Below are 13263 nucleotides of genomic sequence, written 5' to 3' on the forward strand. Positions count from 1 at the left end.
GGTGGCAGGGGGAATGACCTGTGGATGGCTTCTGGCACAATAGGTGCTCAATAAATATAAGATGACGTATATCTGCGTGGCTTACGTCTGCGGGCCACAGCGGCACGGGTCCCATGGGCCGCGGGGGAGGGGTTCAGACCTGCACACCCTTGGCCTAGGTTTTCGGAATATCTTTATTAACGAGCACTTCAAGGTAAGCCGCGATGGAAACCAGATGTGGGATCCAGCAGTCGGCGGCAGAGCAAGGAGCAGAGATACCAAGGGAGTGGGGTGGGGGTGAGGATTAGCCCAGCTGAGGTTGGGGGTAGAAGCACGACCCCCCAGGTATTTTTTCTTTGCGGGACCTTAGGTGCAGAAGATTGATTTCTGACCCGCATCCCTGGGTTCGTGGCGCTCAGGCACTCTCTCCTTTTACTTTGCCCCTTCACCTCTCACCCCATCCCCCGCCTCCTTTGAGGTAAATCCTCAATCCACGGACTTTCCCTGCAGTTTATCAAAAGCTGCTCTAAGTGGTCTCCTTCCAACTGAGTCATTCCCCAGTGGGAGACCCATTTCCTCTGCTTTTTGCGTTTTCGCTGTCCCCAGTGCCATCCCAGGGCCATGGAGGGACTAGCCCCAGCATGGGTTCCAAGGCGGGCCCCCGCCAGATGACCGCACCTCTCTGAGCCTCGGTTTGTTCATCTAAAATTGGGGACCCCAACCTCCACCCTTCACAGTTGTTGTGAGGCGGCGCAATCGATGACCAACCCTGGGGAAAAGGCTGGACGCACCCTAAAAGTTCTTCTCCCTTGCTGTGGCTGGTCCCAGTGCCCCGAGGCGCGCACTGCCGAGGGAAACCACAACCCGTCAAATCCAAGCCATCGGTTTTACAGTGGGAGACAGTGAGTCTAGAGAGAGAAAAGGCTTCCTCACCCTTACCCCAAGCCGTGAGCAGGTGACAGCGAGACGACAGGGCACAGCCAGCAGGTCTCCAAACTCCTCGCTCTCCACCCCGCGGACCGAAAACCCCCTGGGCTGGGTGCAGATGGGAGGAGAGCGCGGCTCTGTCCCAGGAGGGGAGGGAGGGGACCGAGCTCTAAAGCTTCCATAACCTGGCCCATCAAGGGCTCCTCTGGTGTTTGAGCGCACACAGGCCCCTCGACACCCTGCCCCAGCACCCATGTAGGGGAGGGAAATAGTTAATTAGACGGGAAAGTGGCTGAGCACAGGGCTACCGCCTTGGGTGTGTGCTAATTTCGTAGAGGGACCGAGAATGGGGAAGAGGGGTTGGAAGCAGAGAAAGAGGCACTGGTGGGAAGGCCCAAAGCTGTGCCGACAAATTCGAAGGTCATTGTCCCAAGGACTGCACTAGGAGGCTAGCGACCCTTCTGACTCTGAAAGTGAAAACCTGTTAGGTATTTTTTGTTTCTTTTCTTTTCTCTTTTCTCTTCTTTTTTTCTTTCTTTTAATCTGTCCCTAAAGTTTTGCCTGCCTCCCTCCCCTGGGCCAAACCTTGGACCCGCCATTCTCAGCCTAGTTTCGGGAGTCCTAGGGCCGGGTCACCTCTCCCACCCGGCCTAGAATCGGAAAGGCCCTCGGGCGCCTCCGGGTTTAATCCCCAGCGAGCGAGTTAGTAGCATCTCCGTGAGAGAGAGGAAGGGAGGAGCAGGCGGTGTTAGGAGAGTAGGGAGAGAGGAGGGGGTGGGGTGGAGGAAGAAGGAGAGAAGGAAGGAGAGAGTCAGGGGGAAAAAATTCACTCTCCCTCTTTTTTCACCCCCACTTCAAAAATCTTAAGAGGCTTTGGGAGATCTGGTCAACTTTCCGAAACATCTGAATCTTTTTACAGCCCTCCGTTCTTTCCCTGGGCCAGCTGCGGGGAGGGAGAAGGAAGAGAGAGGAGGAGGGGGGAGGAGAGAGAGAGACAGAGAGACAGAGAGAGAGAGAGACGAGAGGAGAGAGAGAGACGTGGAGGGAGGAGGGAGAGCGAGCAGGCCCGCGCGGAGCGCAAGGCCACCGCCTCCCCGCCTCCCCAAACTCCCGGGCAGGGCGCGCGGTGGCGTCCTCGCGCTCTCGCTCGCGCCCCCGCCCGTCGCCCGCGCAGGCCAGGCATGAATGCTGAGACTTGCGTCTCTTACTGCGAGTCGCCGGCTGCTGCCATGGACGCCTACTACAGCCCGGTGTCGCAGAGCCGGGAGGGCTCCTCGCCTTTCAGGGCATACCCCGGCGGCGAGAAGTTCGGCACAACTTTCCTCTCGGCCGCCGCCAAAGGGCAGGGATTCGGAGACGCCAAGAGCCGGGCCCGCTACGGCGCGGGGCAGCAGGACCTGGCGGCACCCCTGGAGAGCGGCGCCGGGGCGCGGGGCTCCTTTACCAAGTTCCAGCAGCAGCCGCAGCCGCAGCCGCAGCCGCCCGCCCCGCAGCCGCCGCCGCCGCCGCCCGCGCAGCCCCCGCATCTCTACTTGCAGCGCGGCGCTTGCAAGACTCCCCCGGACGGCAGCCTCAAACTCCAGGAAGGCAGTGGCGGCCACAACGCGGCCTTGCAGGTCCCCTGCTACGGTGAGTGCACGTGCGGGGCGCTCGGGGCCGGGGCTCGGGGGCGGGAGGCAGGGCTCGGCGGGCCGGGGAGGCGCGAGGCCGCGCCGCGGGTGGCTCTGGGTCGGAAAACGGGCGCCGACGGTTCCGAGGGGACCGTGGGATCCGTCCGGCCCCCTTCGTCTCCCCACGCCGAGGGCTCGGAGCGGTTGTGGCTGTTAAACCCGCCCTGGGGTTTGTTTTCTCCCCGTCCTCGCCGGTTCCCCCGACCGCTCGCTTTGCGCGGCTCGCGGGGCCGCCTCCGAAGCGGATGCTTCGCCCGGCTCGGGGCGTGCGGCGGCGAAGTGTGGCGGCGCGGCGCTCGGGCGCGGGGCTCCGGGGCTCCGGGGCTGCCGAGGCCCCGCTCCCCGCAGGCCTGGAGGCTCCCCGGGCGGTGCTGCAGGTGGGAGCGTCGCAGGTGCCGAGCCCGCCGGGAGCCCGGAGCGCAGTCAGGCTGAGCGCGCCCGGGGAGCCGCGGGTCGGGGACGCCGCACGGGTGCGGGGCCGCAGACGCCTGGAGCCGCCGAGGACCCGAGTTCGCCCCCTACACGCACCCCCCGACAAGCGCGGCTCGCGGGGGAGAGGCAGGCCGGCTGGCGTTCGGAGCGATTCTCGCCCGGCGAACCTGGGACGCGGCTGGCCTCGGAACAATGGTTTAGGACCGACCGGCGAGAAGGCAGGGAGCTGCAGAGTTCCAGGCAGCGCAATGCTGGGGGAAGAGGGAAGCTTCTGGGTCCTGATTTGGGCCCACAGGGAAACCCGAGGCCTAAATGACCTCCAAGCCCCCTTGAGCTCGCAGGCAGGACATAGGCCTGGGCCCCCAGAGCTTAGCAACCATGATGGAGGAAAGGGCAGCCTGAGGCCAGAGCCGCTCAGGGACCTAGGCCTTCTCGCCCACTGAATCGGGATTGACAAGCCCCAAGCTGGCAAAGAGAGAAACCCAGAAGGGAGGGAAAAATCTTCCTGGGCTGGGAGCCCTGGATACACTCTCCCTGAGGCCTTGGCCTTCAGGCAGGGCCCTGGAGATGAGCTGGTCCTGACACAGCGATGGCTTTGGCTGCACTGGTCCAGTCTGGATGGAGAGACACCAAGACTGGGGACAGACATGGGACATGGTGGAGGCCTTGGTGGCTAGAATTGCCTTAGGAAAACAGCCCATGGCAGACACTTTCGTATATTCAAACTAGCTTTCCAGAGGCTCACAACTAGTTCATTAGGTGGTTGTTGATGCAAACATTTGCACAATCATACACTTGACTACACACACAACCTCTTCCTCATGAGCCAACAGAGTCACACACTAAATACACTCAGTCATGTGGCCTCACACATAGTCACACACTCCCAAACCCACAGGACAGGACTGAGAGCAGATTTAGAAAGGTCCAGTGGCCTTTCCCCACTTCCACCGCCTTTCCTCTCCACCTTCCTGTGGGAATGAGATCAGGCACTCAGATCACAGACATCCACGGCCCCACACAGGTGCTCCTTCCCCACTCGGGCAGGCAGGGCTTGTCAGCTCCTGTCAGCAGGCACCCGCCTGCCAGGGCTGCAGACTCGCGCTCCCTCCTCCAGGCCTTACCCAGGCCCCTCCTGGTCCCTGTTGCCAGGACCATTAGGTGAGAGCAAGTCTCAGACTGAGGGACCCGTGGAGGTCCATTGTGCAAAGCCAGGAACCTCATAGGCTTTCTCTCCCACTATACTGGATTTTCATGTTTTAAAGAAATCCACCAAAGAGGCTTCTGCAGAGGAAGAGACATTACATAAGAAGAGGTGCCAAGCTGCTTCCAACCTCTTGTTTGGCAGATGTCTTCAGGTCCAGGGAGAGAGAAAGGGCTGGCCTCCTCTGGGCACTGTCTCAGAGCGCTGCTGGGCCCCCACACACCGGCCTGGCCCTTCCTCTAACTTGCATTAGCCGGTTGAGCAAGCGACTCCTCAAAGGCCCTTTTCCTCATAGAGGTAACTGCATCAGTGGGTGGTAAGTGCCCCCCCCCCCCACGCCAAGAAAGCAAAAGTCTGGTCTCCTCCAGGATTCCACCAAAAGCCTCTGTGCTGTTGGGAACCTGTAGACACTCAATTCTGAGGACAGGGCAGGCCCTTGCCCCTGCTCTGGGCAAAGCCCTAAGCTGCAGATTGGGACAAAAGGAGGCCCAGAATCAGCCACAGGACCACCACTCCCCTGCTGCCTGAGATGGAGGCACTGCTCAGGGCAAAGCCACAAACAACAAACAGCTCTGTTTATTCTTCTCCTAGCAGCTGAGCTTCCCGGGCCAGGAGGAGATTTCTGGCCCTTGCGGAAAGATTAGGCACATGAAGTCCAAGATGAGAAACCAAGGCACCAAGAGGTTAGGCTGTGCCCTTTACAGAGGCAGCTGGGAGGAGGGCCTCTGGAGTTGGCTCTGTGGGCGGCCAGCAAGCAGGGAAACTGAGGCACACACTGGTGGCAGTTCTCTCCCACACTTGGAGAATGTGGACTCAAGAGGGGGTAAATGGGATTCAAAGAAAAAGCCGGCTCCCGCGATCTGACTGCAGGTAGCTTGGACCTTGCAAACCTCCCTCCCGGCTCTTTTGGTCCCGGGGCTGGAAGCTCCGTTCTGGATCGGCGGAAGGGCACCGAATGGGGGGCGAGGCCCCGGAGACCTCCTCCGGGACCTCAGCCCGGGGAGCCACTCCCGGCGCGTCCAAGCGCCCCTGGGCGAGCGAAGCCCCGGCCTGGGGGGGCTGCGCCAGGGCCACGCTGAGCGGGCGTGCAGCGGGGAAGCCGCCTGCAGTCCCCGCGGGCCCGGCCTTCTTCCCCGAGCTGCCGAAAGTGGAGGTGAGAAATCCTCTCAGTCCGCAGGCGTCCCTACCCCTTCCTGGGCCTCCGTTTCCCCCTCAGTACTAAAAGCTCGCCGAGCAAGCCGACTGGGCAGTCCCCTCCGGGTGCAGGAGATGATTGCGAGTTTGGGAACGTGCCCCACGGTTCGCGCGTGCTGCAGTCACCATCTCGCCGGACTCCCGGGGCGCACCTCGGCCTTGCGAAGTCCTTGCTGGTTCCTGGCCCGTCCTTGGGCCCATGGGCCCCAGCGGACACGCCAGGTTGGAGACCCGACGTTTCTCCACCGCACAAAGAGCCTCCTCGTCGCCAGAGTGAGGTCTCCTGCGCCTCGCCCTCCGAGCCCCGGGCAGCCGCCCCGAGCCCCCCCACGGCCGCCGCTGCCCCAGGTCTCGGCCACGCGCCCCGGGAAGCTTCGGGGAGCAGCTCTGCCCCCTCCTTCTCTTTCGCTTTCGATTCGGTGCGCGCAGGTTTTCGTTGCTAGCCGCTGGCTACCTTGCCATCCACGTGCCCCCCCACTCCCCCAAAGAAGCGCTCACAGCTCAGAGGTCGCGAGACGCGCGGGCCGGGCCGGAGACCCCTGGGGCGCCGCCGAGGGGCTGGTCCTGATTTGTCGAATTAGATGCAGTGTTTGAACGCTAAGGGTATTTATTTCCCCCCGCACCGACACAGTCCATACACCACCAAATGTGTAAACCCCGCCTGGGTCCTATTCGAAGTTAGTCAAAGAACCGGCGTGTGGTTTTGCATAAGAGAAGCCCAAAATAAGACCTCGAGAAACGGACAGGAGAGAAGAAGCAGTTAAGAGCCCCCGGGTGATTGTAGGATGATCGAGAGAAAACTCCAGCCTGGGAGCTGTGCTGTTGCCGACCCGGGTCCCTTTTGGAGGAGGGGCAGAGAAGGAAAATGCTTTTAATGTTGTACTTTGTTAATTTCTGTAGCCGTCAGCGGGCTGGAACAGTTGGCCTAAACACGGATGACCTTAAATAGAAAAACAGAAGGCCTGGATTAAAGGTTTAGTATTTTAAATCAATCGATTTGCAGTTTTTTTTTATTATAAGTTATGTTCAGTGCAGTACACAGCTAAGTGGAAAGTTCGAAGAACTGTTCTGTAAACTACCACCGGAATCACAATACAGACGCATATATATACCCGAAAATTTGGGGGGAAATTTTTTTTTTTTTGGTGAGTTGTTTTAAGAAAAATTCAGAAGAGACTTCGGAGAGCCGGAGACCCCACCCCCGTTTGCGACGGTGGTGTTTCTTGAGCAGGGTGACCTTGTATGCCCGGACATTTGCACCACCCGGACTGGAAAACGAGGTTACTTACCCGCTGCACCAGAAACCTCGATGCAGCGGCCAGGCTGTCCCGGTCCGGACTCCCCGAAGCCCCGGGCTGGACAGGCTGCAAAACGGAGCCGAGGTAGGAAAACAAGTTAAAATACCATGCATAACCTTTCCCGAAGTCCCTAAGGACTTTCGTTTTGGAGAGCAGCGGGGCATACTTTTCCGGGGATGTACCTTCATCTGGGCCTCAGCCGCTTTCCTCCTGCAGCTCTGCGCGCGCGGCTTTGTTTTGATGGAAAATTGGAATACAAAGTGGAAATATGGTGGCCTTCGCAGCGGTGGGGGTGAGGGGAGGTTGGAGTCCCGCGTGCTCAGTCTGGGTTCGGGCTTCTCCGCTGACCGGGGTGCCTGAAGCAGCAGGCGGGGAAAACTGCCGGGAGCGCCCGAGGCTCCGAGGCCAGGCATCCGGGAATGGGGAAGCCACCGGGCTTGGCGGTGCTTGGTTTTGCTGCAAGGAAACGGGAGTAGGGAAGAGGGGCTGCGACAGAGTGCTTGGCTAGAGAGAGCTCCCTGCCCCCGAACGAAGCCTGCTGCCCAGACACCTCACCACCACCACCCCCCCGCCCCACCTAGGCCCAGGCACTGTTTTGGGTGGGGCGGTGGGAGCCCAGTTGTGCCTCTGGACACCGCCTGCCAGGCGCCATCTGGCCACATGCTCCCCAAGCTATGGGGTTCCCGGGCGTCGATAAAGTGACAAGGCGGGTCATCAGAGTAGGAAATCAAGACAGCTCCGTGCTGATACTGCTCAGTGAATTCAGAGTTTAGGACACCGGGGCCCCTTGCTCAGGGGCCCTGGGCACCACACACCTTTGTTGGCTCTGGATTAGACTAGTGAGAAGAGGCCCTTCTTCCGAAGAGTGCCCTTTTGCCGAAAGAAGATGCACCTCTCTCCAGCCGGCAATCCCTCCCAGTCGCAGGCTGGTGCTTCATCTGGGATCACAGTTATTCGTGGTCCCCAGGGACCTCCCCTCCGGAGCTGCAGCACCGCCCCCCCCCCAGCCTTCTCTGGTCTACAAATGTGCAAATGGTCCACACCCCCACCTCTTTGCAAGATTCTCCTTCCTCACCCAGTACAGGGGGTCAAGGTAGCCTGGTCAGCCATTCTCCTCCTAAAAAAGCTGACTCAGTGGTTGGATAGAAGCCTCCTATGTGTCCAGGGGGGTGTCCTGGGGACCTCAGACCCGCCCACACACCCCCGGGCCCAGGGCATTCCAACACCTTACCAAAGACCTCTTCTCTACCCCCCATCCCACCCCGCAGACACCACCAGCACCAGGGGGGTGGGTGGAAAGGGAGCTGAGGCTCGGCTGAGGGGAGGCTCGAGGAGGAAAAGGCTGGGGATTTGGGTGGCAATGCGGGGCAGCGGGCAGTTTCCGATTTTAGCTCCAGAGGCAGATAGAATTATCACCACGGAGCTCCACTGCACCCAAAATGCCTTTTTGGAGAGGAGGGTTTTACTGCGAAATACTAGCGGGGTGTGTGTGTCTGAGAGAGAGAGAGAGAGAGCGAGAGCGAGCGAGGGAGGGACTGAGGCGCCACCACCGGCCAAGTACCTGTCTTTCCCCGGCCACCGCGCTGGGCGTGCTTGAGTACCGACGCTCGGAGCTGCTGGGTGCCGGCCCTGCTGCGTGTTCCAGAAAGAGCGAGAGCTGGGTGTGCGCTTCACTGGATTCTTAAAGCAGATCGCCTTCGAGCAGATTCTCCGTCCAAACTGGGGGCCGCGGAGGGTGGGCGTCAGCCCCAAGGCCCTTGCAGATGGACTGCCGGCGACCCAGGCCGGGGCAGAGCAGCTGGTTCTCCCTGTGCTCCGAGCACCCTGGCGGCGAAGATTGAGAGGCTGTGGAAGGTTTGGGTGAGGACGCTAAGGTCCAGCGTGGCACACGTGCAGGGCAGGGGGCCCAATCCAGGACAGATCACGGGTCTCCACCGTTGAGTTCTCTATTCCCTGCGTGGCCTTGGGAAAGCCCCTTCCCCGTCCCCTCCTGGGTCTGAATTTGTGAAATGCAAGAGTTTGGACAATTTCCAAAGGCACTCTAGGGGTTTCTGCGAAGGTACCAGTCTGGACCCGCCTTCAGCCCGCTTCCCTGGAAGCAGAAACGGGTCTTGAGGGTTCCCTGAGGTGAGCTTAGGGGGTACAGGGACAACGTGGGCAGCAGTTCCAGGATAAGCGGGCTGGTGGCTCTGGAGGGCCTTGGTTGAATGCAGGTTCTAGACTCCAGGCTTGGACTTAAATACGGAGAGGAGCCAACTGGGGAGCGTCTTCGTGCCCACAGATGGCCAGGCTCAAGCTGAGGCTCTGGGGTTCCTGGTCCCTCCCGTCTGCTCATGTCCCCTATCTCCACTCATGGTACCTATGTCCACACTTACTGAGCACCTACTATGTGCCAGACTTCCTCCTAGGAGAACGCAGTGCTTGTCTGCTATCCTATAGCTTAGGTCCTTCCAGATGAAGCTCTTTGGGCATAATAAATGTTTACTGGCTAGTAGAAGGATGAATGGAGAATTGGTGTCTCATTCAGAGTGTGACTTGAGCATGGATAGGGGGGTTTTTATGAGCACGAGCACAGCATGAACTCAGTGGGGGTGTGTCCCGCCCATACTCACTGGATCTGGGGCTTGCGGTCCAAATGTGTCTCAGGGTGCGGCCACGGGTACTAATTGATGTGCACTCCTGCGTGAAAGACGTGCTTGCGCCCGTTGTACCCCGTGTGGGGGAGCTGCATGCGTGTTAGGGGGGCACCTGTGCGAGTTAGGAACGCCCCTCGGGGCCCCCTGTGGCACACAGGGCCTCAGCTGCCAGACTCACTTGTGGGGAGACAGTGACTAAGCGTGTGTGTTTCACAGCCTGTGGCCTTCCCAGCCACGGGTCCCAGCTCCCCAGGAAGGCTGACTCAGTGAGTGGCAGGAGAGTCCCACGTGGAGTCCTGGAGTCTTCCTGGGGCCCTGACTGGGTCCACCCAGCCCACCCACACCACAAAGAGACCTCCTCCAGCCTCTAGCTCTCAAGTGTACCCTCTGTCCTGTGTAGCTCACTGTGGAAGAGAAACCAGTATGGGTGCCATTTTTATGCACATTGCAGATCCTATTTAGCAGTTGAGCAAACTGAGACCCAGGGAGAAATGGAGCCCTGCAGCCCGGTTAGTGGGAAGGCAGAATGCACAGCTGGGTTTTCTTCCTTCCACAGCTGGGGGTGGGGGAGGAAGGGGTTGGGGGAATATCTGCTGGGCTCATCCACTCTCTTCCTTTGCTGTAACCCTTCCAAAAAGTCACACACTCTCTGTGGGCACCAAATAGGGCAGGTGCTTGCCGCCCCACGCTCCTGAGAAAAAAGGCGGGCTCCACCCTGAGAACCTGGGGATTCAAGGCAAAAGTTGAGTACCTGGGCTGGGGGCGGGGGGTGGGGGTCCCTGTGGGATTGCAGGGACTCATCCCACCTGTGACTCGGCTGGGACTCCTGATCTCTGCAAGTCTCCCTAGGACAAGTTTACTTCCCTGAGTGGCGGAAACCATGCGGGTGCATGCCTGAGGGAATTAGCTGAGGCCACATAACCAATCTTCTTTTCTTTGGGACAGCCACTGGTCCAGCCCAGGGCATTGGTCACGTCCAGGAGCCTTGCTTCTCCCCCACCACACACAATGGGTCACAGTGTTGGGGTGGTTGTCCCACCCAGTGTTGGAAGAGACGCCAGATGTCTGCTGGCTCAAATGTCCTGTTTCACAGACAGGGGGACTGAGATGCTGGTTCTACTTACTCATCACTCACCGAACTTTGCCTGTCACTGTGCCAGGCCTTGTGGGGGATTCTGAGAAGCACAAGACATGATCCCAGCCTTCAGGCCTGGAGTGGTAGAAAGATCAGTACTGGGCAAGTCCAGTTCACTGGGGCTGGTACTACTGGGGCTGGTACTGGGATGCGGAAGCCTGGACTCAGGCTGTGGGGCGTGCGTAGCAGGAAGGGCTGTCCGCAGGGCTTGCAGCTCATGAGAAGTCCTCCCCCCTCCTGTCCCATTCCCAGGTGAGCCTAACCTCGCCCAGTAAGGGGAGGACTCAGAGAGGTTGGGGGAAATCGGAGGTTACAGAGGTGGATCTTCTCTGGTAGCTGAACAGCCCGAGGCTGCTTCTTCCCTTCCTCCTTTTCTCCCTCCACGCCTTCTCTAGAGAGCAAGTCTGGGTTCAAGTCTTGGCTTTGCCACGGAAATGTGCCTTTAGAACACTCCCCTATCTCCACGATTCCACTCAATATTCTCATTTGCAAACTGAGGCCCTTTGGGCCTGTCCTGCCTAGGAGGGAGGAGAGCGTGGGGGGTATGAGCGTGCAGAGAGGTAGTGTGCCTTCAGGGTCAAGTTCTCTGCTGGGGAAGGATTAAGAGCCCCACCCCCTCACACTATCCACCCTTGAGGGCACTAGGATATTGCAAATGATGGCGAAGAGGTGGGGGTTCTGATCAGGTTTCAGAGTGGGGGATGGAGATTTTGGGGCTCTCCCAGGTGTATGGGCCCCTCAGTGTCCATGGATCTCCCTCGCAGGGTCTGCAGCCCCACCATCCAGCCGCATGGGTTCCCATCTGGCTCAGGTCCCCATTCGGGGCCTGGATCTCCCCTCTATAAAACCCCCGCATGACACTAGATGATTTCTTTTTTTTTTTTTTTTTTAAAGATTTTATTTATTTATTTGACAGAGAGAGACACAGCGAGAGAGGGAACACAAGCAGGGGGAGTGGGGAGAGGGAGAAGCAGGCTTCCCACCTAGCAGGGAGCCCGATGTGGGACTCGATCCCAGGACCCTGGGACCGTGACCTGAGCCGAAGGCAGACACTTAACGACTGAGCCACCCAGGCGCCCCGGCACTAGATGATTTCTGAAGCCCTTGGGTTCTGTGCTGTTCCAGGCCTGGGATCGAGGCGCCAGGAGAGAGGTGGCTGGTCCCTCCAGGATCCTCGGGAGGCCTCTGGGCCCCACCACTCTGCCTGATTCATCGTACTGAGAGAGGCCCCTCTGGGAGCGGAAAGTTAGTCTGACCCGCCAAAGGGGCCAGTCTGGCGTGCTGGGCTTGGCTCCCTGCCTCAATTTTCCCATCTGCAAGGCAGGGACAATAATGAAGTGAGTCTGGTGGAGTGTGAGGCGAAAGGGGGTTTGAGTTGGCAGGGCAAAACCCCTGCGCTGCTGATACCGTGTGACAATCCACATTTACCTGCCCCGGTGGGTGCATCAGGCAGCGTACCAAATCTCAAGGGTGATTTCATTGAATCCCAGTTGCTGTCCCATGAGATAGATCCTCCTGCCATCCCTGCTTCATGGATGCAAACAGATTCCAAGAGCTGGAGTACCTTCCCAAGGTGGGACTGCTAGGAAGGGAGAAGGTAAGTTCTTGATGGCCAAAGGCCCTGAGAGCCTGAAAGGCATTCTTTTGTAGGATGATCCTAACCAGACTTGAGGCCACCCTAATCCTATGAGATTGGAAGCCTGGGTTTTACAAATATGGCCTCCAAAGAGCTCTTCCCTTCCCCACATCTGGGGATGCGGTGGGTGTGGAGGTCAAGGGTAGGCTTGGTGCCCGGCAGGTCAGAGTTCTAGACCTGACTCTGTGACCCTGGGCATGGCTTCTTCACCTGTTCAAGTGTCCTGCCGAGCTATGGTGAGAATGGGGGGGGGGGAGGCAGGCATGACACAGGGACCTCAAGCTGGTATGAGGGAATTCCTCCTTGAGTTTCCAGAGGCCATAGGAACATGCCAGAAACTCTGCTCAGGGCAGGGTGGAGCTGAAGACCATGGGAGGGCCCAATAATGGGCAAATCTTTCCATTCTCTCTTCTTCCCTCCTCCCTTTGAACCCAGGCCTGGGATGAAAACCCAACTTCCAGTCCTCTTGCACCCTGGTGGGAAACAGTTTATTCCCCCAGGGATCCCTGTGGAGCGCGGGGTGAGGGAGCAGAGAGGTCTTGGGTAGCCCCATTTTGTATGAGCCTTGAGTCCTCTCAGCCTCCACCGTAGGAGGAACACCCCTTTGCCCTACTGTTTCCCCTTGGCTGTCACCTCAGGGGTCACAAGCCAGGGTCCAGCTGCCACAGCCAGGGCCAGCTCCAGTGAGATGGGTAACCTCCCTCCCCTCCCCACTGTCCTCCTCAGGTCTCCCCATTCCCTGCAGTGAGTGTTAGGTCCCCCCTGCTTGCGGCCCCACCCCTGCCTGCCCCATTCTGGGCCCCTTGTCCTCTCGTACTGCCCTCCTGAGAGTTGCTACTATTCCTGCCTGAGTACCCCATCTCCTCAGCCCTACCCCCTGGGGTTCAGAGACCCCCCACACACACACACAGGATGCAGCACTCTGCTCTGGCAAGGATGCTGTCCTGAGCTCAGAGCCCAGACAGGAAGAAGCATTTAGACCTGAGCCTCGGGTGTAGACAGCACTTGGGGGGGTGGGTGGCAGCCATGATTACAGTGCGCCAGGCACTGAGGGGGACGGTGTGGACGGAGAGGCGGAGGGCTCCCTCCTCCCCCTTTGTAGAGGGAATTGGGTGTAAACACCCCTGTGAGAAGTGTGCTGCCAGAGCTTCT

At 59.3% G+C, this 13263-nt stretch overlaps 1 protein-coding gene across 1 annotated transcript in view; it reads left to right on the top strand.

The window, feature by feature from the left end:
* The first annotated feature begins 2087 nt into the window (after positions 1–2087).
* The window catches only part of ALX4 (ALX homeobox 4), a 42198-nt gene continuing 31022 nt past the window's right edge, over positions 2088–13263 (top strand). The window contains exon 1 of the mRNA XM_036097691.2: positions 2088–2535. Within this exon, the coding sequence (XP_035953584.1) occupies positions 2088–2535 (448 nt within the window). The remainder of the gene's footprint in view (positions 2536–13263) is intronic.

Source organism: Halichoerus grypus, chromosome 11 (genome assembly GCF_964656455.1).
Source record: "Halichoerus grypus chromosome 11, mHalGry1.hap1.1, whole genome shotgun sequence".
Lineage (NCBI taxonomy): Eukaryota > Metazoa > Chordata > Mammalia > Carnivora > Phocidae > Halichoerus > Halichoerus grypus.